The sequence below is a fragment of the Protopterus annectens genome, chromosome 9.part0 (assembly GCF_019279795.1).
Source record: "Protopterus annectens isolate FY-2018-M chromosome 9.part0, PAN1.0, whole genome shotgun sequence".
NCBI classification, from domain to species: Eukaryota; Metazoa; Chordata; order Ceratodontiformes; family Protopteridae; genus Protopterus; species Protopterus annectens.
Genome location: NC_056743.1, coordinates 54,806,108 through 54,832,223, shown reverse-complemented (window position 1 = coordinate 54,832,223; position 26,116 = coordinate 54,806,108). Strand labels below are relative to the sequence as shown.

The following is a 26,116-nucleotide window of genomic DNA, read 5'->3' as shown; positions in this document are numbered from 1 at the left end:
TTTCCTCAATGGGTTTCCCTGCATGCTTTATTATATCCCACAGATTCCAATGTCTAGTTTTTGAGTAGTTGGTGTGTTGGTTGGAACAAATTAGGGAATTCGTTAGATTTACTGATCTCAACAGCTTTTGGAATACAAGTATTTTATTTTTAAGCAAGGCATAGTGTACAGGACTAGATACCATGTTTCTGGTTGAAAACGCGGTCCTTTAAATTACAGTGAAATTTTTTCTTCTAGTTAAAAAAAAAAAAACTGATCGGACACTAGTCTTATCCCTAAAGACATTTAATACTGAAAAGATTTATTAAATGCATGTTTTTTTACTGCTGTTGTTTTGGTTGGTAAGATTAAATCTAGAAAACAAAGCATTTTGTTTTATAACATTTGCACAGGAATACCTTGATTCTAATTAAATGTTGCTCAACCTCCTTTAAGTGAATACAGCTTAGGTTTTGCCCTCCTTTTGTAGGTATATTTGGCTTTTGTTGTGTGGGTAACCTTATACAGAACAATAGCCTCCCCTCCGTCCCACCTTACTGATGTTTGCTAACCATAAGTCTAACCCTGCCGCTGTCCTTAATCCCATCTCAGCACATTACCTTTACCAAAACCCTTTCCCTAAGAGTACCACTATTCAGACAACATTTACCTGAAGGTACTCTGTGTAGCTTTGGCCTTATGTGTTTTTAAGTGTTTTGTTATGATGATCAGAATTAGTTATAGTGTACATCAATGTTTGCACATGGCAGGGTTTTGCTGTTTTTATTATATTCTGTGTTACATTTGTTCTTATTATTTTTGTCACAGTTTTTTCACTTCTATCATTTGTTATATAATAATGCACACACACACACACACACACACACACACACACACACACACACACACACACACACACACACTCACACACACACAGACACAGACACACACACACACACACACACACACACACACACACACACACACACACACACACACACACACACACACACGCACGCACACACACACACACACACACACACACACACACAGACACACACACAGACACACACACACACACACACACACACACACACACACACACACACACACACACACACACACACACATGTCCGCATACACGAGAGCAATTAAGTCAATTAAATTATCATCTGATTCAACTTTATCAAGCTGTGCACAGTTACATTATTGAAGCTGTGGCGCAGGCAACTGAAAAGTGTACTTGGTTGTGCATGATCATGATACAGCGGAGGCTGGCGATATGCCCCTTTCCCACTGTTTTTAATCTCGGAGTTGATGCATGTATAAAATTGCGGGGAAGTGGGAATTCAAGGGTGCTTCACCCCTGGAAAAATACTTGTTGCTGTTGTTTCTTGTTGGTGTATTTGGTGTGGGGTGTTAGTCTTTGTGTGTGTATGTTGTGGGAACATGTATTTGAGTGTGCAAAGTTTGTGGCATGCATGCTAGTGTGCAAAGGCATAAACGTTATGATACTGTTTTTTCAGTCGGTTTGTATGTGATGAGTGTGTAGTTGTCATTCACTACATAAACAACATAACTTGAATATAAATGCATCACTAACAAACACATGGTGGTCCAGCAGTTAGCATTGTCGCCTCACAGCAAAAAGCTTTCCGGTTTGATTCTCAGCTGGAGTGCCTTCTGTGCGGAGTCTGCATGTCCTCCCTGCGGGTCGAGGGAATTTAAAGATATGCAGGTAGGTGGAAGCATGTGTGGGTATGCCTTTGTTGAAGGTTTGGTGCTGGGCTGGCAACTCAACACTGTAAAAATTCACTTACAATCATTAGCGGACGGGAGTTCCGCTGCAGCAACCCCTAACCGGGAAAAGCTGAAAGACTAAGAAACATCAGCAAATGCACCTATTGACATAACACAGGCACTGAAAGTTAAACCCATCAAAAAAGCATATTCCAACACTTCCTGATGCTGTAGTAGACAAAGTCAACTAGAACTACTGGTCCGTCCAGTGATTGGTAAACCTAAAACATAACTGCTACAGCTGTACGTACAAAAGCAGAGGTTTACAACAAAAACAACATATAATTACTGTGTAGGAACTAGTTCCAAAATACTTCAAGCACAGTAACACAACTGGAAACTATCTCTACTTGGTTGTGCAAAATTACAATACAACAGAGATTGAGAATATGCCTCTCCCACAGTGTTCAGTCTCAGAGTTGGTGTATATAGAAAATTTGAGTGAAGTGTGAGTGCAGTTGTCTTTGTGGGCTAGAACTTCAGGGAGTGCTGAAATATGCTTTTGTCCCACCCCCAAACCGGCTTACTGACTATATATACTATAATGTACTATAGTATACTACATCTATCCATGGTTGAGAGTCACAAGCCACTCCTATATCAAGTTTGTGAACAGCCTCTGCCATCCACGCAAGTTACTAGGGAAGTACATCAGGTTACTAGGGAAGTACATCATTCATCACTTTCATTGCCTGGATTCCTCTGCCATCCATGCAGGTTACTAGGGAAGTACATCAGGTTATTAGGGAAGTGCATCATTCATCACTTTCATTGCCTGGATTCTTGTTGGGCAGCGTAGCAACTTTGCTGGGTTATGAGTGATGAGTATAATAAGTGAAATTGTTGTCAGGGAGATGAAAAGTATGTTAATGCAGTAGTTATATGGGATAGAAAGGTCGAGGACACTGGTTCAAACTGAGTGAAGTATTGTTTCCATTTCCGTGGTTTATTATCTCTCCAGCTGCATAACACTTCAGGACACATCATAGGTGCTCAACTGCAGATCTAGCAATTGGATTACAGCCTTGGTTAGATTTGTGCAGGAGAGGAAACTGCAGGCTGATTAGAAGATGCCATCACTGTAAAAGAAAAGAAAGCAAAACATATATGTTTAGGGATGAGTCTATTATAATGTCAGAGAAATGTTTTCCTCGGTAAAGTCTACCTAATTTTTGATTTGTTCTTCTATTTACACTCTTCACCTGTGCGTCTGACTTCAGTGGTTATCAGTTGGAAGACCAAGTCATTATGCTGGGGTTACTTCCTCAGTGTGCAAACTGTCTTGGGAGAGAAGAGATGAGTGAGTCTCTTGTTTAGAGGGGTGGGGATATAAGCACTGTCTGTAGCCGGGGTGATGCTTCTCTGCAGTGCTTAGTGACAGTTTTTGTTTTAAAAAGCACTGAATTAGTCTGTGACGAGTTAAGGTGCAGCCCTCTACAGCTGGGTCACAATTACAAAGGCAGAAAACTGCTCTGAAGTTTGGAAATGACTTGCAAGAACTGATTTACTTGCAAGAAATATGAAGTCGTCACCATACTAGAGCAACTCTGCACTTTCACAATGACAGGCCCTATCATTTGCAGAAATTGTAAAAAGGAATAGATGTAGTATTGGTCTGTGAGGAACACCAACAGTCAGATGTGAGAAGTGCGATGTGGTACTGTTCCATTTAAAAGACTGCTGCTCCCAGATAGACAACATATTGTTACAAAAGGCAGCGTGGCCAACAATATCAAATGCTTTAGAAAGGCCTGAAAAAATACTGCAGCTATTACTTCATGGTCTAAACGACCTGAGAAGCATTCTATACCATTTAAAAGCATAATAATTATGCCATGAATATGCTTGAAACTGTTCTGTAAGTTGGAAATAAGAATGGAAAGTATTGTAACTAACTTCCTAAAGTGTAGCATCAAGAATATTGTTAGAGTTCACCGCCAACAGTCGGGTTTTGTGAAGCGTGGATCCTTCTATTTAATCTGGTAAACTTCTTTGAAAGGGTTTCAAAGGCTGTAGACAGTGACCATGCAGTTCAGACAGCGTAATGTGACCTGGCTAAGGCCACTGACACCATTACCCATGCTGGCATTATACAAAACTTAACTGTTTTAAACATTAACCCCTAAGATGGGTAGCAAACTGGCTGAAAGACAGACCCTACACAGAGTGAGTTACAGGCTTCTCATAAATTATGAAGTGACCAGCAGTATCTCTCAAGGGCTCAGTGCTGGGACTTCTCCTTTTGGTATGTACTTCTCAGACCCATACCAAAGTCTGCAGATGATTGCAAACTGGAGGCTGTTGTTAAATCACCCTCTGACACTCAAACCTTCCATAATAAACTCCCCTTAGTAAACTCTTGGTGTACTAAATATTGGTTCAAACTAATTGCTAAAAAAAGTGTTGTACCATCCCTATTTGTAGACAGCCCTCCCCTCATCATACTGTCTAGACAACCCACCTCTATAAAACAAAAATGCACTTGGGGACATAGGGACGTAGGTTGGTAGCTCCCTCTCTTTTGTCCATCAAATTCTAATGGTTGTCAGACAATCCTGTCAATTAACCCAGCTAATTGCCAAAGGACTATCATCAAGGCCTAATCAATTCCTCATACTCAACATTGATGATGTCATTTACTGAGTACAATACCCCCTTTGAGATATATCTCACTAAGCATACCAAACAATTAGAAAGACCCCAAAGGTTCCTCATGAAAAAGATCACAGGCCTGAAGTCCCTGTGCTACCAAGAGAGTCTATCCCTTTATTCAGTGACTTACAGACTTTTGAGTGGAGAAGTCTATTTCACTTATCGCACCACTAGAGATCTGATAGTCCTGGACCTCCTGTTTCTCTGAAGTCCAATAGCTCCACCAATTCTAGAACCAGGGACCTAAATCTTCACCAACAGATATATAAAATGCAAGAGAGGGACATGATTATAACCTAGCATCTCCCAAACCTCCAGAACAAACATCCCCTACATATGATGCAGTGCAACGGAATATCTTCCTTTAGACATAAAACTATATGACTGGATGGGAATCTACAAATTTACTCCGGAAATGTACAGTATGGCCCTCCTGGAGAAAAGAAGATCTGCCTGAGGGGGGGGTTATGGCAATGCAAAAATAGTCAAGAGACTCAGTGGCTTTGTAATATCTATGAATTTGTAAGTATTACGTGGAACACACTGAGTGCTTCTGGAGTTTCACCTGACTGGCTTTTTAAATATTTGTATTATTTCTGGTTTGCAAAGGTATGCAATTTGTAGCACTATCTAGTCATGTTAAAATTAATCACTGTAAGGATGATTTAGGAGATGGGGTTTAGAATTATAACATGACAATGTTGTCATAAGCTCAGAGTAGTAGACATTACACAGCACGACTTAAAACAACTGCTCTATATTCTACTCCTTTACAAATTTGTTTTCTTTTTGACCAAAATCTAACTGATACATCTCCAGATGCTAGACTTAAGAGAAATCAGGTGAAAGATAAAAACATCCTGATTAACAAAATGTGAAGTACAGCTGTGATACTGAAATACAAAGCTTAAAAAGTCTTGGCGATTTGAAATGAGTATAAGGCTATGATTGCATTTTTTTCCACTTTATCAAATGAGTTGCTTTGTGGTGGAGTGCTTGTGATGCAAACATAATGGGATACGAGCTTTAAGTATGTACTTTTGATAGAAAATAGATGACTGCACAGCTATGTTAAGTATCATTTGAGAAAATTTAAAGTAATACTAAAATCTCAGTGAGGGTGTCCTAGTCAAGTCTAAAACCATTTGAATGGTTGACACCCACACTAGCGATTTCTGTAATGTGGAAACTGAAGGGCTGAAAATCCAAACTTACATATACCAAGTCTGTGATTGCTATTTGTAGAATATTCCCTTTTCTCAGAGGTATGGCAATCTCAGAACTGGTGTATATACAGTATAAGTTGGGGGAGTGTGGGTGGTTATTCCCACATCAGGGGGTGCAATGAACAATCTTTCCTGTAAAAAATAAGTTTAAAGAAGAAAAGGTTGTTAGAGTGTGCTCAACAATATACTAAAGTTGAAAGTAACTTTACTACAAATATGCAACATAAATAAGGTATAAGATAAAGCATACTTAAATGTAGAAGTAGAGTTTAGCAATATGTGATTAACATCCATACTTATTGACCGTGACTTGGAAAATAAGGAATCTGCTGAATGGACATTTTTTCCCATGTCTCTGTTTTTTGATATATGATTTGAAATGCAAGTTTAAAATGTTCACTTTGTTCCATTAATTTATGTGTGATAGTAATTTTAAAATTATCTAATAATTTGGCTGTGAGAGGTTGCCCTCGTGTAAATGCCATTAAAATGGCTGTCATACATCTTACTTTAGTGTTTAACTGATAATCATCTTATTTTAATTGAATGTAAGTTTTGAAACATTTGGGAATGAAAATCCAGAAACATCTAAGTAATGCATCTGTCCATATATCAAATCCTGCTGTATATGTCACCCATTCTTCAAATGCAAGCATATTATAAAATATGCCTTTTTTATCACTCCACTGTGGTAAGCTCTGTAATAATCTAGACTGTGTATATAAATATGTAGTGGTTCCCTGTCCCTGTTCTATAATTTGGACTGGTTTTGTGTTTTTTAACTCTTCCTTAAGCTGGGATATCAAAATAGTATTTTGGAGGTTAGTCTCTGTTAATTCATCTAATTCTTTTTCCTTTTCCTTCAGACACTGTTTAAGGTCTGTCATTTTTACCTGCAAGTGTTTAAGGGAGGTATGATACCTGTTATATAGGATTAGTGGTACCAGCAATGCATCATGTAAAAGAGTTACCAAAAGGAAGCATTAGAAATGCAAAAAAGAAAAGGGATATATTACCTGTGATTAGCTACATCACGTATATATCATCAAAATCTTGATTATATTAAATTAAAAGATATGGATTTAGGAGATGATGTAATCTCTGGAGCATGTATTCTCCCTTGGTATGGGGCTGCAAAAGCCATCTGGGAGCTGGGAAAACTATCTAAACTAGTTGAGGTATTGGCAAATGCCACTTTCAATGCAGTCCTTGACATTACTGTCGAAATGACAGCTATACGAACTACGGCTTTGCAAAAATGAATGGCATTAGATTACATATTAGCATCCCAAGGGGGTACATGTGCTTTAATAGGAGAACAATGTTGTACATTTATTCCACGGTAAACAGAATCTGTAAAAGCACATTTAGAAGTGATTGCACAAGTGTCTCAACATACTAGAAAAAACTGGAATGATGTGATGATTGGAGTGAATGGTTTAGTAATCTATTTACAGGATGGACAGGAAAAATCACTGTATTTTTAATTTCTTTTATTGTTATTGTAATGCTTGGTTGCATATTATTTACATGTATTAAAGTCTGCTTAGCAAAAGCTTGTCAAGTTACTGTTGTTAATTGTCATAACGAAAAAGTATTATCAAATAATGCTGAATTTTTTTCCCTGGTTTAAAATAAAAAAGAGGGAATTGTTAGAGTGTGCTCAACAATATACTAAGGTTGAAAGTAACTTTGCTACAAATATACAACATAAATAAGGTATAAGATAAAGCTGCTTAAATGTAGAAATAGAGTTTAGCAATATGTGATTAGCATCCATACTAAATGACCGTGGCTTGGAAAATAAGGAACCTGCTGAATGGACATTTTTTTCCTTACAAACAGGATTTATGCAAGAGCAAAAATGCAAAATCTGCTTTTAAAGAACACTGTGACAACGTGTTTCCTTAAAAAACATGTTTTTCTGCATATAAAAAAAATGGACACAATATGTTTCCTTAAACAACAGGACATGCTTATAACACTGTTACAATGTGTTTCCTTAAAAACATGTTTTTCTGCATTTGGCACAAGAACATATGTTCTTATACAAAAATACAAATAGAATACTAAAGACAAAAAACAGGATGTTCATACTGTCAGAAAAGCTGAAAAATAAAATCATTAAGTCAGCAGTTTGCGTCAGCATCTGCAACAATCAGTATTGTTTCTACAGGATGAGCAATTCTCCAGAACAGAATACCAAGAGCAAATGTATATGTATGTGCATGACTAAAATTATATATAAAGATCTGTATTAATCTAGTTATGTTAGGGGTATTGGTATGGACACATTTGTCCCGAGGTGAATGTTATATCTCTCACATCATCTGTACTATATGAGAAGTAAAGTGGAACAGTACTTTAAGCTGCAACGTTAGTCCGTCTGGTGTATTATAAAAAGTTATTTGTTACTGCTCTAAGTTGATGCTGCAAAGTATATTCTCTCATCAGTGTATATTCTGCAAGTTTCTGTATGCAACAGACTGTGAATGCAAATATAACCAGACTTTGATTTCAGCAGAATCCAGCTAGCAAGACTGAGTGTCTTAAGAAGACTTCAAATCCATCACAATAAGCAGCGCCATATAATTTTTCAAAGGTGTGTTTAATATTCACTCTTCCTGTGCTTTTCTTAACTTTTTTCAGCACATTGGGAAAGTAAGACGTTATCAAATCACATTTTGTTTTTGTGTTGCTTAATTTTAAAATTAATGCAAGACAAGAATAAACAGGTATATATTTTAGGTGTAGGTATAAATAAAATGGTGATCTTTTTAAAAATTGTACCATAAAATGATTTTTTAAAAAACTTTCTACAAAGTATATAACTTCAGATTAAGAAGAAGCAAATATAAATATATAATAGAAATATGAGCAAGTTTACAAAGTAAGCAATAAAGAAATGTAAATATTTTCAAAATACAACGAACAATCAAAACAAGAGTGGTGAAAAGATCAGTTAGAAAGAACCATAAGCACAAAATGTCAACCATTAGTAAATAGAAAAAATAACCTATATCAAAAAGAGGAATTTGAGGACTTAAGGATGAATAAAACACTGACAAAAAAACAACTTATAAAAGAAAGGCAAACAATAAACATGAGCTCACAAGTAAGTAAAAAGGAACAATAAAAAAAATGGCATTGTTAAGACTTTCCCCGTATGGTAAGCCTTTCTGAATTGAAGCCAAAGTCTTGCAAACTTGCAAACATTGCAAATTTATTTTAAAAAGTTATAAATCTCCTGGAAAAGATGAATGATTAAATGATTTTAAATGTCTTAATTTTTGTAGGACACTTATGATTCATGCAGTTCTACATAAAAAATCAGGGAAAATGCCCCATTCCATACATTTATCTATAAAAATGCAAGTTAGTTTTCCAACAAATATTACTGGAAAAAAAATACTGTAAATACTTTAAAAACAATATGAAACAAAATTCTGCATGTTTAAAGCTGCAGGCTGCTGTGAAAGCTCTTGCTGCAGTATGTAAACCACCCTTGGGTATCTGAAGAGATGAAAAATCATTGTGCTATACACTACGAGTCCAATTAGAGCTAAGATGCTAAAATAAATATAAATCAGCTTACCCACTAGCGATATCATCTGTCCTTAGAGACTTCCCCAGCAAATCTCCATCACTCATATAACCTGCAGCATCCACACCGCTGTGTTCAGGTGTTGCCTCATCCTTATCTTTGTCAGAACTGCCCATAGGACACAAATTACTACTTCTGGAAATTAACTGCCTCCTTAGAGGTGCAGAGTACATGTAGCGTCCTGATTCAGAGTTTATAAAACAACTGGCATTCCCTCGTGGGGGGTACATATTTCCTAGTGAAGGAGCATCTCCAGCTTGAAGACGGGGGCTGGATTGTCCAATTCTCCATGACAGTGGGGTCGGCCTTCCTGGCAGGTTAAGCATATTACTCCCACTAACTTCAGTAGTAACACTGGTGTCAAACGTTGTCTCCAACGTGCTGAAAATAGAAAAAAAAAAATGTCTGAAAATGAACCTTAAAATATTCATACATACATGGGAATAAATTATAGTTTTTTTACAGGAAATAGAGTAGTGCTAAAATGGCAAAACTGTTATGTACTCAAAGTCTGAGATGGACTACTGAAGTAGGCACAACCAAAAGAACTGCTGTACATAGTAAAAAAGCAAAATCTCATTTCTCATGTAACCCTAATGATACACACCAGTGTTATCTGTTTCCTGTTAAAGTGATTGAGCTCCCTCTTAGTATACATATTCTGGCATCGTCTGTATCTTCTTAAGGGATATAATCACCAAAATAGTTCTAAACCATTTCCTATATCAGAAAAGGAAGAGTTCTTAAAAGTTAAAAAAAAATCTTTGCTGTACAATCCTTCTCTCCAGCAATGCATTTACTAGGAATTACTTAACATCTTGGTATTGTTGAGCAGGAGATGAGAAGATGACTGATGTTAAATTATCATAAGGGGTGAGTAAATGAAGAGCCTTCAATGCTAACAAAATAAAAAGGAACAGAGTGGTTATGGTAAAGATTCTGCTATAATGTTTAAACAGCAGCATCAAAGATAAGTAAAAAAAGCAGAACATGATTTCACAAGCAAAAATGAATATGAATTATTTGGTTATTTGATTTTTTAACCAGATGGCCAATATGATCCATAAACCCATTTCAGCCATGACCTGGGTCACAAAGCTGTACAAATACAAAAATGGTATAAAGTACTCAAGACAAAATAGGAGGTAGATGTACAATTTTATTTTTATTTATTTATTTATTTTACATTTGTTAACCGGGTTAGTCCAGCTGAGCATTAGCTCGTTTTCAGCGGAGACCCGAGGAGAAAAGCTCCGCAATCAGTATTAACATTTTACATGAAGTCAGCAAGAAAATTGCATTGGCAGCTAAAATAATTAGAGAAATAACATTTTACAATAAAATTTTACAGAAAACAGTTGAGTACAAATATTAGAGATCAAACTGCAAAAAGCATTTACAGCAAATCATACAGAAAAGCAGTAGAGTACAATGTCAGAATTTTTACAACAAAAACTTAGGCACTATGTCAATGTAGGGAAAACAGTGTTCATTATTTCTAAGTAGTTACATACAGTATAGGTACAGATGGAGTAGTAAGGTAATGTAGATGTTAAGCAATGAGACAGAGGTAGATGAATATTAAGAAAGACAGTGGAAAAGAAAGGAGAGATGAGAGACAGAAGCTAGGGTTAGGTAGTTTCAGGGAGGATGACTACAATGACAGGACCATTTATTTATTAGATATTCCTGAGTGGCTAGTTTGAAATGTTTTGTTTGGTTAAGGGACCTAATTTCTAGGGGTAGTTGGTTCCAAGTTGTATCAGGGTTATAGTTATAAAGTAAACACCCTGATTTGGTTTTGGGTTTATAGATCTGTAGGAAGTCTTGGTCTGAGCTACATAATGTCCTGGTTGGGGAATATTTAGTTATAATTGATTGAAGGCTAGGGCAGAAAGATGGTAGATAGAGGATGGAGTGGATAATTAACAGTTGCTGTAGTAGCAGCAAATGAGTGCATTCAAGCCACTGTAACTGTTTAAGAGATAGGCAATGGTGTGATTTGTAGGTTTTGTTTGCAGCAAATCTGCCAACTTTATTATATGTAGTTTCAAGTCTGGTTATGAGTGCGGTGTTATGATTTGTGTATAATTGAGAGCTATAAAGGAGGGTGGGAAGAGGAAATGCAGGGAGAGAGTTATTCTGGCTGAGTTGGTTAAATGTCTTTTGTTTTGGTAAAGGAGTCAGAGTTTCTGGTGAGTCTTTCTGATAGAGGTGGTGAGTTGGAGATCAAATTTCAGATGATCATCTATTATGACTCCTAGCAGTTTAGTGCTAGGGTCAGAGGTAATGACAGTGTTATTGCTAGATAGGATGGAAACTGGTGTTTTGAGACTGATGAGTTTTTTTTGGGAGGAAGAGTAGGAGCTTAGTTTTCTTAGGGTTGAGAATTAATTTGTTGTCACAAAGCCATGTCTCTATGGTGTTGAATGATGCTTGGGTAGTAGAGTGGAGGTCAGATGTATTGTCAGCAATGGTGATGACTGTAGAATCATCAGCATATTGTACAAGTGTGGAGTTGGGACAAGAAGTGTAAAGTAGGTTGGTGAAAATATTGAAGAGCAGTGGCCCCAGTATGGATCCTTGGGGGACACCCATTGGGACGCTTGGTGGGGAGAAAGAGCAGAGTGCCATTTAACAGCTTGTTGGCAGTTAGAGAGATAGCTGGAAAACCAGAATATGGTGGGAGAGTTTGTCTAGGAGGAGGGGATGGGAGACAGTGTCAAAGGCTTTGGAGAGGTCGAGGAACAGACATGCGACTAGTTTATTATTGTCACGGGCCAGTGATACAGTATTAATGAAGGATATTAGTGCAGTTGTAGTGCTGTGTTTGGGACAAAATCCATGTTGTGTGTGTGTTAGAAGGTTCTGTTGGAGAAGGTAATGCATTATCTGCTTGTGAATGCATTTCTCAAGAATCTTGGAGAGGGGAGACAGTATAGCAATTGGTCTGAAGTTTGATATATCAGAACACTTACCTCCTTTATGTATGGGTAATGTGTAGAAAGTTTTCTATATTGATGGAACGTATGATTCAGAGATAGATCGGTTGATCTGGATGGATACTGGATAGGCTAGGGGCTCAGCAGCTATATGTAGGAAGTAAGAGGGTAGGTTATCAGCTGAGGGGTAGCAGGGTTTGAGTTTAGAGAGTAGAGATTTAATATATTTAGTTGAGACAGATGTAAGAGAGAAAGAGTTAGAAGGAGGGGAAGATGAGAAAGTGTCTTTTTTAGTATTTTTACTAGTGGGGAGGTCATTAATTCTGGTAGTTATTGAATTAATAAAATGATTGTTAAATTCAGTGGCAGTGTCTTCAAAAGTTTTATTTGGACATGGGTTGGGAGGGGAAGGGTTTCCTGGATGCAGTATATGATTGATTGAGTTCCAGAATTTTTTAAGGTCAGATTTTAGTGTAGTGGGAGGGTTTGCATAGAAGTTGATCCTGTCTTTGTTGATAATTGTTTTTATTTGATTTCTAAGTTCTTTGTAAGTCTCTAGGAGAGAAGGGGTCTTTGTTTTGGTCCATAATTTCCATATCTTGTCATGTCTTTTCATCAAGGCTCTAGTATATTTGGTCAGCCATGGAGAGGTGTTTGCTTTGATTCTGATAGTACGGAGGGGAGCAAGGGAGTTGAGGATGTTTAGAAAGGTAGAGTTGAAAGAGTGGACAGCCTCATCTAAGGGGAGTGCAGTGAGATGGGACCAGTTAATATTAGAGAGTTGGTTTATGAAAGAGTCTGGACTAAAGGATGAGGTTTTGCGGGAGGTGATAAACCTGAAAGGTATGGTGAAATGGGGAGTGTGTCTATTTACTATGATAGGGCAGTGGTCACTAAGGGAATTTGGTAGAGTGTGAGGGTTGTGGTAATTTTGGGGATGAGACACCAAAATCCAGTCCAGGAGAGACTGTGACAGGTGTGACTTGCTAATATGGGTAGGGGAAGTGATTAGTTCCTCAAATCCATGTAGGTTGATACAAGAGGTAGTTTGGAGAATTTGAATTGCAAGCCAATCTATGTTTACGTCCCCTAAAATGATGGTTTCATTAAGGATGGTCTGTGAGAGTGGTGTAGGATGTTCTCCAGTATGCTAAGATTATCTCCAGGGGGGATGTAGATTGCTAAAACAATTATGGTGGTAAAGTTGTTAAGTTTAATATTGGTAAGTAGGAGTTCAGCTGTACAGAAAGTGGGTAGAGGGAGGTTTGGGGTAGTTATTGAGAGGTGGTCACAGAAGAGTATGGCTACCCCTCCTCCTCTTTTCATTTGCCTATGGATGTTATAGCCAGGTGGGGTAATTTCACTATCTTTATTATATGGTTTCAGCCAGGTTTCAGTTAGGGTGACTATGTCAGGGGTATAGTTAGCTAACCTGGCATGGAAGTCCTGTACTTTATTTACTACACTCCTGAGGGTGATAGAGCAGAAGAATACTTGCTTTTTTAAGGGGCTGAGGTTAGTAGATTTTTGTACAAGAGGATTATTATTTATGGTAGGTTGGGAGGGGCCTGGGTTAGGATGGATGTCTCCTGATAGAAGTAGTGGTTTGAAGTAGAGTAAGTGTTTAAATGGGGAGACATTCTTTTTCTGCTTTGATGTGGTTGGGAGGGAGAGAGATAATTTTATTTTAGGAAGGGGAGTGGCATAGTTTGGGTTAGAAGGACTGGTTTGCAGAGGAGTCTCGGGTTTGGTATTTGGATGTAGAGTACTGTTTGTTGGGTAGAACTAGGGTGGGGGTAGATGTGTGTGACAGGATGTGATGAGGTATAAGAAGTAAAGTATAGGTATCAGGAGTAAGGTTTGAGGTTTGAAAGGCACGGTTTGAAGGTAGAGTATGTGTAGAAAGTGGGAAAGTTGAAATGTATGAAGGTACTATAGGGGAAGAGGTGTGTCAGGAAGTAAGTAGTTGGGAGGCACAGGGAAGCAGCTGGAAGGGGTGTGGTTCAGGTGGATAAGGATAAAGGAAATGATATGGAGGTGTGTGGGAATGGGGGTGGGAGGAGAGTGGAGTGAGCCCGAGCGTAGCAAAGGCAAATGGAGTGGGGCCCAACTGAGTAGCTGCTGAATGTGAAAAAAACTATCAGTCAGCCCTTTGTCAGATTAGCTCAGGATTTCTTAAAGATATTGGAAATTATTCTGATTAATTGTAGGAAGTTATATAGTATTTTATTGGGATAGTGAGATTTCAGAGTGTAGTTTGGGGAGTAGAGTCAGTATAGGACGCCAGCGTCTCAATGGTACTGTGCTCACACTGGTGACAAAGAACCTCTACTTCAGTGAGGAAGTAAGGTAAATGAATACAGAAAGGCCTTAAGCTATATTTGCACTTACAACAGTGGAGTAGTTAGTCATCACTGGTGACAGAGAACCTCTACTTCAGTGAGGATGTAAGGTAAATGAATATAGAAAGGCCTTAAGCTATATTTGCACTTACAACAGTGGAGTAGTTAGTCATCACTGGTGACAGAGAACCACTACTTCAGTGAGGACGTAAGGTAAATGAATATAGAAAGGCCTTAAGCTATATTTGCACTTACAACAGTGGAGTAGTTAGTCATCACTGGTGACAGAGAACCTCTACTTCAGTGAGGATGTAAGGTAAATGAATATAGAAAGGCCTTAAGCTATATTTGCACTTACAACAGTGGAGTAGTTAGTCATCACTGGTGACAGAGAACCTCTACTTCAGTGAGGACGTAATGTAAATGAATATAGAAAGACCTTAAGTTATATTTGCACTTACAACAGTGGAGTAGTTAGTCATCACTGGTGACAGAGAACCTCTACTTCAATCAGGATGTAAGGTAAATGAATATAGAAAGGCCTTAAGCTATATTTGCACTTACAACAGTGGAGTAGTTAGTCATCACTGGTGACAGAGAACCTCTACTTCAGTGAGGACGTAAGGTAAATGAGTATAGAAAGGCCTTAAGCTATATCTGCACTTACAACAGTGGAGTAGTTAGTCATCACTGGTGACAGAGAACCTCTACTTCAGTGAGGATGTAAGGTAAATGAATATAGAAAGGCCTTAAGCTATATTTGCACTTACAACAGTGGGGTAGTTAGTCATCACTGGTGACAGAGAACTTCTACTTCAGTGAGGACGTAAGGTAAATTAATATAGAAAGGCCTTAAGCTATATTTGCACTTACAACAGTGGGGTAGTTAGTCATCACTGGTGACAGAGAACCTCTACTTCAGTGAGGACATAAGGTAAATGAATATAGAAAGGCCTTAAACTATATTTGCAGTTACAACAGTGGGGTAGTTAGTCATCACTGGTGACAGAGAACCTCTACTTCAGTGAGGACGTAAGGTAAATGAATACAGAAAGGCCTTAAGCTATATTTGCACTTACAACAGTGGAGTAGTTAATCATCACTGGTGACAGAGAACCTCTACTTCAGTGAGGACGTAAGGTAAATGAATACAGAAAGGCCTTAAGCTATATTTGCACTTACAACAGTGGAGTAGTCAGTCATCACTGGTGACAGAGAACCTCTACTTCAGTGAGGACGTAAGGTAAATGAATATAGAAAGGCCTTAAGCTATATCTGCAGTTACAACAGTGGAGTAGTTAGTCATCACTGGTGACAGAGAACCTCTACTTCAGTGAGGACGTAAGGTAAATGAATATAGAAAGGCCTTAAGCTATATTTGCACCTACAACAGTGGAGTAGTTAGTCATCACTGGTGACAGAGAACCTCTACTTCAGTGAGGATGTAAGGTAAATGAATATAGAAAGGCCTTAAGCTATATTTGCACTTACAACAGTGGAGTAGTTAGTCATCACTGGTGACAGAGAACCTCTACTTCAGTGAGGACATAAGGTAAATGAATATAGAAAGGCCTTAAGCTATATATGCCCTTACAACAGTGGGATAGTTAGTCATCACTGGTGACAGAGAACCTCTACTTCAGTGAGGATGCAAGGTAAATGAATATAGAAAGGCCTTAAGCTATATTTGCACTTACAACAGTGGAGTAGTTAGTCATCACTGGTGACAGAGAACCTCTACTTCAGTGAGGACGTAAGGTAAATGAATATAGAAAGGCCTTAAGTTATATTTGCACTTACAACAGTGGGGTAGTTAGTCATCAGTGGTGACAGAGAACCTCTACTTCAGTGAGGACGTAAGGTAAATGAATATAGAAATGCCTTAAGCTATATTTGCACTTACAACAGTGGGGTAGTTAGTTATACTTTCTTTTCAGTCAGGAAACAATAAGAAAAGGCAGTAGGTACTCTGACTTGCTTGTTTTGCATACCTTTTTTACTGAAATAAAATAAACCAATTTTACCAAGGAGTTCTGTGGAAATTAGGAAGACAAGAATTTATAAGAGAAAAGGTTTAGTAGAAGTAGGAAAACAGCAGAGCATACAAATAGTTCTAGCTGTAGTCTGTCTTTATATACTGTGTTAAGTGCAGAATGGGGGGGGGGGCAGCTAATGTCCTGAAACAATCAGGACAAACAGTAAGTACTTTGGACTTACTTGATTTGCATACCTGTCTTTTGAAATAAAACACACTTGTAACCAGGAGTATGTGGGATTTAGAAAGACCACAATTTGTAAGAGAAAGGGTTTCATAGTACTAGAAAAGCAGCAGGGCTTTCAAATAGTTGAAACAGCTTGCAAAGGGAGATTGCTGTTAGAAAGTACAGTATGGGGAGGGGGCAAGCTAACGTCTGTGATGGAGTGCTTTACTTAAAAATAGAAATTAAACAAGGGCTGGCAATTAATTTTGTCTACAGGATAAAATATACTTTCTGTATATTTTGCAAAGCAAAGGAGGTTATAACTGTACCATATTAGTCAAAAAACATTAAGAAGGCACATAAACATGATATTAAACAATATTGCAATAACACACAAATATAACAATAAGGGTAGGTTCATAACAGAACATATAATCGTAATGTGCAATTGTGGAGAAATGTGCTTTTAGACAAAGTGCTGAGAGCACATCTTAATGACAAGTTAATGAATGTACTTTAGCTGAGCAGAATACATTTAATATTGAACAAAGTATTAACTAGATGCTTTTGTTCCATAGTGAGAAGAGGAAAAGAAGTGAAAAAAGAAAATCAAAAAGGGGAAGGAAAATATTTCACCTGTAGTATTACACTGCTGTACTATGTGATATTATAGTGCTGTACTACGTGGTATTATAGTGCTGTACTACGTGGTATTATAGTGCTGTACTATGTGATATTATAGTGCTGTACTATGTGGTATTACAGTGCTGTACTACGTGGTATTATAGTGCTGTACTATGTGATATTATAGTGCTGTACTATGTGGTATTACAGTGCTGTACTATGTGGTATTACAGTGTTGTACAATGTGGTATTATGGTGCTTCACTACATGGTATTATAGTGTTGTACTATGTGGTATTTCAATGCTGTACTATGTGGTATTACAGTGTTGGACTATGTGATATTACAGTGCTGTACTGCATGGTATTACAGTGTTGTACTACGTGGTATTACAGTGTTGTACTACATGGTATTACAGTGTTGTACTATGTGGTATTACAGTGCTGTACTATGTAGCATTATGGTGCTGTACTACGTGGTATTATAGTGTTGCACTACATGGTATTATGGTGCTGTACTACGTGGTATTACAGCGTTGTACTGCATGGTATTATAGTGTTGTACTACATGGTATTATGGTGCTGTACTATGTGGTATTATGGTGCTGCACTATGTGGTATTATGGTGCAGTACTAAGTGGTATTACAGTGCTGTACTATGTGTTACTATGGTGCTGTACTACGTGGTATTACAGTGCTGTACTACGTGGTATTACATTGCTGTACTACGTGGTACTACGGTTCATAGGTTCATAGGTTCATAGGTTGGTACTAGGCTATCAGCCCTAGGGCCTATACAAGCCTAGCCATAACAATTCCCTGGCTATTTCTTCCCACATTATTTACTTTCCTGGACCCCTGTCTAGCAGGGCGACTGACGTGATCCCTGGGGTGAATTTCCTTTCTCCCATCCAAACGTCAAGGTTCCTCTTGAAGAGGTCCAAAGAGGCACTCTGCTTGACATGTATGGGCAATCTATTCCAGAGTCTGGGGAGTCTCTGGGTCAGGAACCTATCCCTCCAGCATGTTTTGTTTATTGTGATGACAAGGTTTAGATCCCTGGAGCGTGTAGCTCTGAGGGATTGGGATTTCTTTAAGTGTAGCATGTCCAACAGCTCTGGGTTTGACATGGCCTTGTATGTTAAGCAGAGATCGCCTCTGAGTAGACGATATGCACAGAGTATAGCTGGAGTTTTTAAGGCGGTCAGCGTAGGGCATCTGCTTTAGGCCTGTGATTTTTAGTGAGGTATTTCTGAGGCCTTTCCAGTTGTTGCAGATGTCTTGAGAGGTACATACCAAATGGGGCGTTGTATTCTATAATGGGTCTAATGAGGGATGAGTACAGTGGACAATGACCTCCTTTTTTCTGGATGAAAAGCCCTTCGTGATGAGGTGTGCCACATAGAAGGATTTCCTGACTGTTGTGGCGATGTGGTTATTGAAGGTGAGACCACTGTCCACCTGTGTCCCTAAGTCTCTTATCACACTTTCTGTGTTTAGTGTACTGCCACCTATATGGTAATTCATGGATACATGTTTTTTCCCAAAGGGGATAATAATACATTTCTTGGCATTGAGCTTGAGCCCATGGCTGTGGCACCAAGCATCTGTTTCTGTAAGGCCCTTTTGTAGAGTATCCACATCATTTGGGATTCAATAATGGCTCCCAGTTTGCAGTCATCTGCAAACTTTGTTAGCCAGAGTCCCTTAGTGTTGACCTGTACTTCAGAGAAGTAGATGCCAAACAAGAGCGCCCCAGGACTGAACCCTGAGGTACTCCACTTGTCACTTGTCTGGAGCTGGATTTGGAGTCGCTACTTTTACAGTGTGGGTTCTATCAGTAAGCCATTTAGCAACCCATTGGGTGACATAGGGATTAATACCCAACTTAGTAAGTTTATCTATGATTCCAGAGTGGGGATGGTGTCAAAGGCCTTGGCAAGGTCTAGATAGGCTGTGTGGACCACCTTACCCTTGTCCATGGCTCTGGAGACTGATTCAAAGAAGTCAATCAGGTTCAGGAGACAAGATCGGCCCTTCACAAACCCAAACTGGGTGGGGTCCAGTGTTTGAAGGTTGCCAATGTCTTTGTTTATAAGTTCCATGATAATACGCCCATGGCCTTGCAGATAAGGCTTGTCAGACTGATGGGACGGTAGTTTCCGGGATCCAAGGTGGATCCCCTTGTGGATTGGGATAACTGTAGCTCTGCGCCACTCAGTGGGCACAAAACCTGAGGTGAGGCTATGATTAAACATGACACTTAGGTGAGGTGCCAGTTCATATTGTAGTTCATGTAGTACACAGCCTGGGATGTCATCTGGTCCCATGGATGCTGTATTCTTGGCTTTAGAGAGTGCGTTTTGTACCTGTGTGGCCGTTATTACTGGAATTTGGCAATCTTCCGGTATTGAGATGGGCCATTTAGGGGGTGAGGGGGGTGAAGTTGGCACTGAATCGATCTGCCAGGATATTGGCAATATCCTTTGGATCAGTATATTTATTACCATTCTGTTTTAGCTCAGAGCAGATCTGAGCATTGCCATTTAGATTCTTGACATAGTTATAGAATGCTTTGTGGTTGTCTTTGGAATCTTTGGCAATTTTATTTTCATAACTAGCTTTGGAGGATTTTATGAGGCATCTCAGTTTCTTACTGAGGCTAGTAAGGGAGTTTTTGATCCTGGGATTTTCCTCTTTCTGCAAAAGTTTCTTCCTTTTGTTGTAAAGTTTGTTTATGGCAGGGGACCACCAGATTGGCTTCCTTTTTGGATGAGAGCATTTTGGTTCTATTTGGGATGGCACGATTCATGCATGAGTGGATGTGCTCGTACAGTGCCTTAGTGTAGGATTCAGCAGTTGAACTTTCAGTTCCCGTCTGCATGGGTGTCATGAAGTTTGTCACTTCTGACTTGAGTAGCATGAAGTTGGCTTTGGAGAAGTTTTTATGGTGGTTTCTTTACTGGGGGTGGGGTGGGATGTGGATGTTAAGGGTGATTAGCTTATGGTCAGACCTGACTAACGAGGGGGTGACCATAGGTATGAAGCATTGATTTGCCATGTTGGTAATGACCAGGTCTAGGATATTGGAGCCCCTGGTGGGACTATTGATTAGTTGATCCAGGGCATTGGAATTTATGAATTCCAAGAACCGTTGCACAAAGGTGTTGGGACATGAGTAGTTTTCCCAGTTAATGGCAGGGTAGTTAAAATCACCCAGTATTAGGGTGTTTGGTTCTATCTTAATATTCTAATAATTCTTTCTTGACATAAGTCATATTTTACAAATAGTACTAGCTAAGTTCAAAGCCTAGGTTTTGTTGTCAAGATGTAACAAATTTGTATTTTCTGTGCTGTACTACATGGTATTATAGTGTTGTACTACACGGTATTACAGTGCTGTACTATGTGGTATTATGGTGCTGCACTATGTGGTATTATGGGGTTGTACTATGTGGTATTATGGTACTGTACTACATGCTATTATAGTGCTGTAGTACTGGTGGAGAATGTATCTATTTTATTTGTTTAACATTTGTTTACCAGGAAAGTCCAACTGGACACAGGTCCTTTTCAGCGAGGACCCAGGGAGATAAGCTCCACGAGTAACAGTAAATTTTAATGCATGCATTACAATAATCAATAAAGTATACAATAAACAAAATGTAGTATACATAAGAAAATACAAATTTGTTACATCTTGACAACAAAACCTAGGCTTTGAACTTAGCTAGTACTATTTGTAAAATATGACTTATGTCAAGAAATAAGGTTAAGACAGACCGGTAGGAATAAAAGATTAAACACAGGGGAAGAAGTTGGAAATGGTTGAGGTATACTGTGATGTATCAGAGCATTCATGAGGGGTTAGTACAGGAACGTAGCCACTTATTTTTCAGGCCTTACAAGGCAGTACCAGAAGTGTGAGTTTGGAGGATCAAATATGTTTCCCCTGTCTCTGAAGCACAGGTTCCAAAAGTAATAATAATAATAATAAAAAAAGTAAATGATCATACAAACTGCCTTACTCACAGCTGCAGCTCAAGGGAACATATATATCTCTGGATGAGGGTGGTTAACTGTAGAAAATACTTCCTTTTGCTCTTTATAAACAGTACAGTTCCTAACAGGACTGAACGTACAGCTCTTCTTTTCAAACCTTTTACATGCTTTGTACCTATTTCTACAGGAGTATTCTTCCGTTCCCTGTACTGACTTATTTTCACTTGTTCCTTTCATCCTGATACACTGTTATGTTATCCTTGTGAAATCACAACATACCCTTATTTTACTGCACATGCCCTCTATGTCAAAGACTTTCCCTGACTATAAAACTGCTTACACCTGCATAAACATACACGCCTTTCAAGTAATATTTTTCCATTGTGCGTGCAAGTTCTAACCACTTCACATATTGTTCAAGTACTGCTAGGAATTAGTGTATTACTTGCCACTAAGTGCAACCAAACTCCATCCTCTGGAACACAGAGGTGTCCCCCTGCTTATCACCACATTGACATACATACTTTAAGCTGAATTATTTTTGAACACATGTTTTGGACATGTTTGTTAACACTAAATGCCACCACCAGGCTTTCACTGAATCTGCTTTTCCTGCCAATGGATGATGTCACAGACTTTTCAAGAGAGTGTTCCTTAAGTATCGGCAGTCTTTTACAGCCCATGTATTCCAGGACTGTAGCAAAAGCTATATCAAAAGTGCATAAAGCTGTGATTTTAGAAAGACTACATACTGTAAAAAAGTAAAAGCATGACTTATGCAGGTATGTAATACAGTACCTGACACTGACAGTGGACAGTACTATGATATTTGCAAAGTAATAGGTTCATAGGTTCATAGGTAGGTACTAGGCTATCTGCCCGAGGGTATTTATAAGCCTAGCCAGAATGTGTCGGCTTTCGCTGCCCCATTGATTAATTAACTGATCCTCTGTCAAGCAGAGCCAATGAAGTGATCCCAGGGGCGTATTTTCTGTTAAGCAACTACACTTAGTACAACACAACATCATAAAGTTATGATGAAAATATTGAAAGCTCCCACTGTTACAGCCCAGCACCTAATACCTAGGTGGGATAAACAGTTGTAATCTTTATCAGAGTGGAGCCCAGTGGTCCCAGTATATGAATAGTACATCCAGTGAAGCAGCACATAGAGGTATTGTTCAGTCAGTGGTCAGCAGCTACTGTTCTATACTGGCAAACAATGAGTTTAACATTTATAAGATCTCTGCTGTTTACAGACTGAAATAATCTTCAAAAGACCCAGAAGCAATACTATATAACTGATTGCTTCTGCACGGAGAAATACTACCAGGAGGCCTCATCAATCCCAAATACCTGTACCTCCTGAGTGGACTTCTTATGAATCACTGAAACCCCACTGACTCCTCCAATAACCTGTAAGTAGGAGTCATTAAATAATAACTATGCAAATGTATTTATTTTTTTATTTATTTTACATTTGTTGACCGGGATAGTCCGACTTGATGCATGTCCATTTTCAGCGGAGGCCCGGGGAGAAAAGCTCCAAGGGTAAGCAGATACAGCATTACATAATACCAGCATTACATATTACAAACAGATTATTTACAGAGATTACATAAGTAAGCAAGTTAAACAAGTTCCACAGGTTACAGTTAGTCCTGAGCACAAGTCAGGATTAAATTAAATTACACAGTAAACTGGTTAACAGATTTTTACACATTCGAGTTAGCCAGGCTTGATACATTGACATAGCCAGTTAAGTGCCAAATGTTGTGTGAGTCTAGTTTTAAATTGACCTAAGGTGGAAAGTAAGGTAATATCAGCTGGAAGAGAGTTCCAGGATCTACTTACAGAGTTTGCAAAGAGGGAATCACCGGCTGTGTTATTAATTTTGCTAGTCTGAATTAGTAGTTTGTTAGAGGATCGAAGCGGTCTAGGATTGTTATAGGGGGTGATAATATTTTAAGTGCAGGAGTATTGTCCGGATTATAGAGGATTTTATAGGCCATAATCAGTTGGTTATACTGGATTAGGCTAGGTAGTTCAAGCCAACCAAGCTGATTTAGATTGATGCAATGATGTGTCCTAAAAGGCAGCCCAGTAGCAAACCTGGCAATGTGGTTGTAGCAAATTGAGAGTTTGTTAAGGACAGTCTTGTTCAAATTCGAGAGTAGAAGGGATGCATACAGAAGGGTTGAAAGAAGGTGAGAGTGAGCTATGGCAATTTTAGCTGGAGGGGTTAGGAAGGCTTTTATTCTGTAAAGTGACCCTAGTTTTTATTGATGGTTTTGATAGTTTGGTTAACATGTAGGTCAAATTTGAGATTATTGTCTATGATGACACCTAATAGTTTTGTAGATGGGTCAGGGGAGATTATTGTGCCATCATTTGATTTTATGGTAAAGGTGAAAGCGGTAGACCTACGTGTTGGTGAAAATAACAGCATTTTAGTTTTTTTGGGATTTAGGATCAGACGATGTTCAGAAAGCCAGTTTTCTATTGTATTAAAGGTGGTCTGGGTAGCTGACCATAACTCTACTGGAGATGTGGCTGAGCAAATCAGAGTAGAGTCATCAGCATATTGGATACAGCTGACTTTTGGGATGACAGTATAAAGGTAGTTAATGAAGATGGAGAACAGCAAGGGCCCTAGTATAGAGCCTTGTGGTACTCTGAGGGTATTAGGTAGAAGGTTAGAGAGTTTGTTCTGCCAGACGACAGCCTGCTGTTGACCATTCAGGTAGGATTGAAACCATTGGAGGGCTCCAGTATCTAGACAGAATGTTTGCAGGGTGTGGATTAAAAGTTGGTGATCAACCATATCGAATGCCTTGGAAAGATCCAAAAAGAGGGCTGAGGATATATAATTATTGTTGCAATTATGGTTTATGGTGTTAGTAAAGGCTAGGAGGGCTGAAGTAGTGCTGTGATGAGGACGGAAGCCATGCTGAGTGTCTGCCATAAGGCGATTTTGGATTACGTGGTGCATGAATTGTCTATGAATACATTTTTCCATAATCTTTGCAAGTGGAGAGAGTATAGCTATTGGCCTATAATTGGAGAATTCAGTAGAGCTGCCTCCTTTGTGAAGTGGGATTACATAGGATATTTTCCAGATGGTGGGAATTTTATCTTCTCCTATGGTTCGATTGATTAGTATTGAGACGGGGTAAGCAATAGCATCAGCTGATTTTTGTAGGTACTCGGCAGGGAGTTGATCAGCAGAAAGTGTAGTGGGTTTTAATTTTTTGATCAAGGTACGGATAAGTGAAGTGGCGACTGGTTGGAAGCTGAACGCAAGTAGGTTTCTAGGGGTTCTACTTTCAGGACCAGGGGAGTTAGGAGGTAGTTGGCTAGCTAGGGCTTGAATTGTCTCAGTAACTAATTGGTTAAAACTATCAGAAACATCTTCAGGGGTTTTATCAATAGTAGCAGCAGGGATTGGGGTTGAAGTTTGTCCAGGATGTAGTAGATTATTTAAACCTGCCCAAAACTTCTGAGGGTTATTTTGATTTACTGTCTGTAAATTACAGTAGTATTGTTTTTTGTCTTGTAAAATTGATTTTTTGGTTTCGTTCCTGGATTGCCTGTATTTAATGTGATCTTGAGGGTCTTTAGAAGAACGCCATAAAGCCCATGCTTTGTTTCTAAGGGTAATTTTGAGTTTAGACTCTATAGAAAGCCATGGTGCAGTTTTTGCCTTGGTTCTCTTTGAACGAACAGGTGCATGCAAATCAAGGATCTCAAGGAATTTGTTGTTAAAGTATGCTACTGCTTCCATTAAGGGGAGGTGTTTTAGAATAGACCAATTACATGAGTTTAGTTCTTGTTGGAATTTGGCAGGGTCAAAGTTTTTATTGTTTCTAACCTTTCTGAGTAAGGGTTGTTGGGAATTAATGGTTTTGTGCTTAATTACATATGTGAGAAGGTGATCACTTAGGCCATTAAGGAGGGTACCAGAGGTGTACAGTTGGGGGTGACTGTTTATGAGTACCCAGTCAAGTATACTTTCTTTTTGGCTGGGCTTACCTATCCTGGTAGGGGTGGATATGATTTGTGTAAATGCATGCAGGTTAATATGGGTGGTTGGGGATTCTAAGGAACAGGTGCCCCAGTCTATGTTAAAGTCTCCAAGTAGTAGAGTTTCTTGGGGGTAGTGACATGATAACCAGTGCAGGATATCTTCAAATGTAGATATATTGTTACCTGGGGGAATGTACATACAGATGATATTAATGCATTTATTTTTATTAAGTTGCAATTTGGTGGCAAGAATCTCAGAGTTATTAATCTGAGGAGGTTTTATTACATCTATGGTGACATTCAACTCAGATTTATAGAGTACAGCTACCCCACCCCCCTTCCTCGAAGCACGATCCAGCCTGTGTATGTTGTACCCAGGTGGTAACACTTCATTGTCTTTAGTGTTAGGTTTTAACCAGGTTTCAGATAAACAGAGAATCTCAGGGAGTGGACATCCAGAAGTGCATGCAATTCATGTACCTTGTTATTAATGCTTCTAATATTGAGATGACAGACTAGGAGAGAGTTAGTTGGCCTATAAATTGTAGGTTTGTAGCTTAGATTACAAGTAGAGGGGGTATGTGTATTTGAAGTGAGTGGGCCAGGGTTGGTGAATATCACCACCAAGTATTAGGTTGAGTCTATACTTGGTGATGAACTTCAGGAATTTGTTTATTAGTTTGTGGTAGTGTTTGGATCTAGAGCTAATGTGCCTGGGGT

The 26,116-nt window shown here is 38.7% G+C and overlaps 1 protein-coding gene across 1 annotated transcript in view; it reads right to left on the bottom strand.

Moving 5' to 3' along the window:
- LOC122810494 (neuron navigator 2-like) overlaps nt 1-26,116 on the bottom strand; it is a 2,968,645-nt gene that overhangs the window by 1,907,829 nt on the left and 1,034,700 nt on the right. Inside the window, exon 15 of the mRNA XM_044082075.1 lies at nt 9,253-9,642. Coding sequence (XP_043938010.1) covers nt 9,253-9,642 — 390 coding nt within the window. The remainder of the gene's footprint in view (nt 1-9,252; nt 9,643-26,116) is intronic.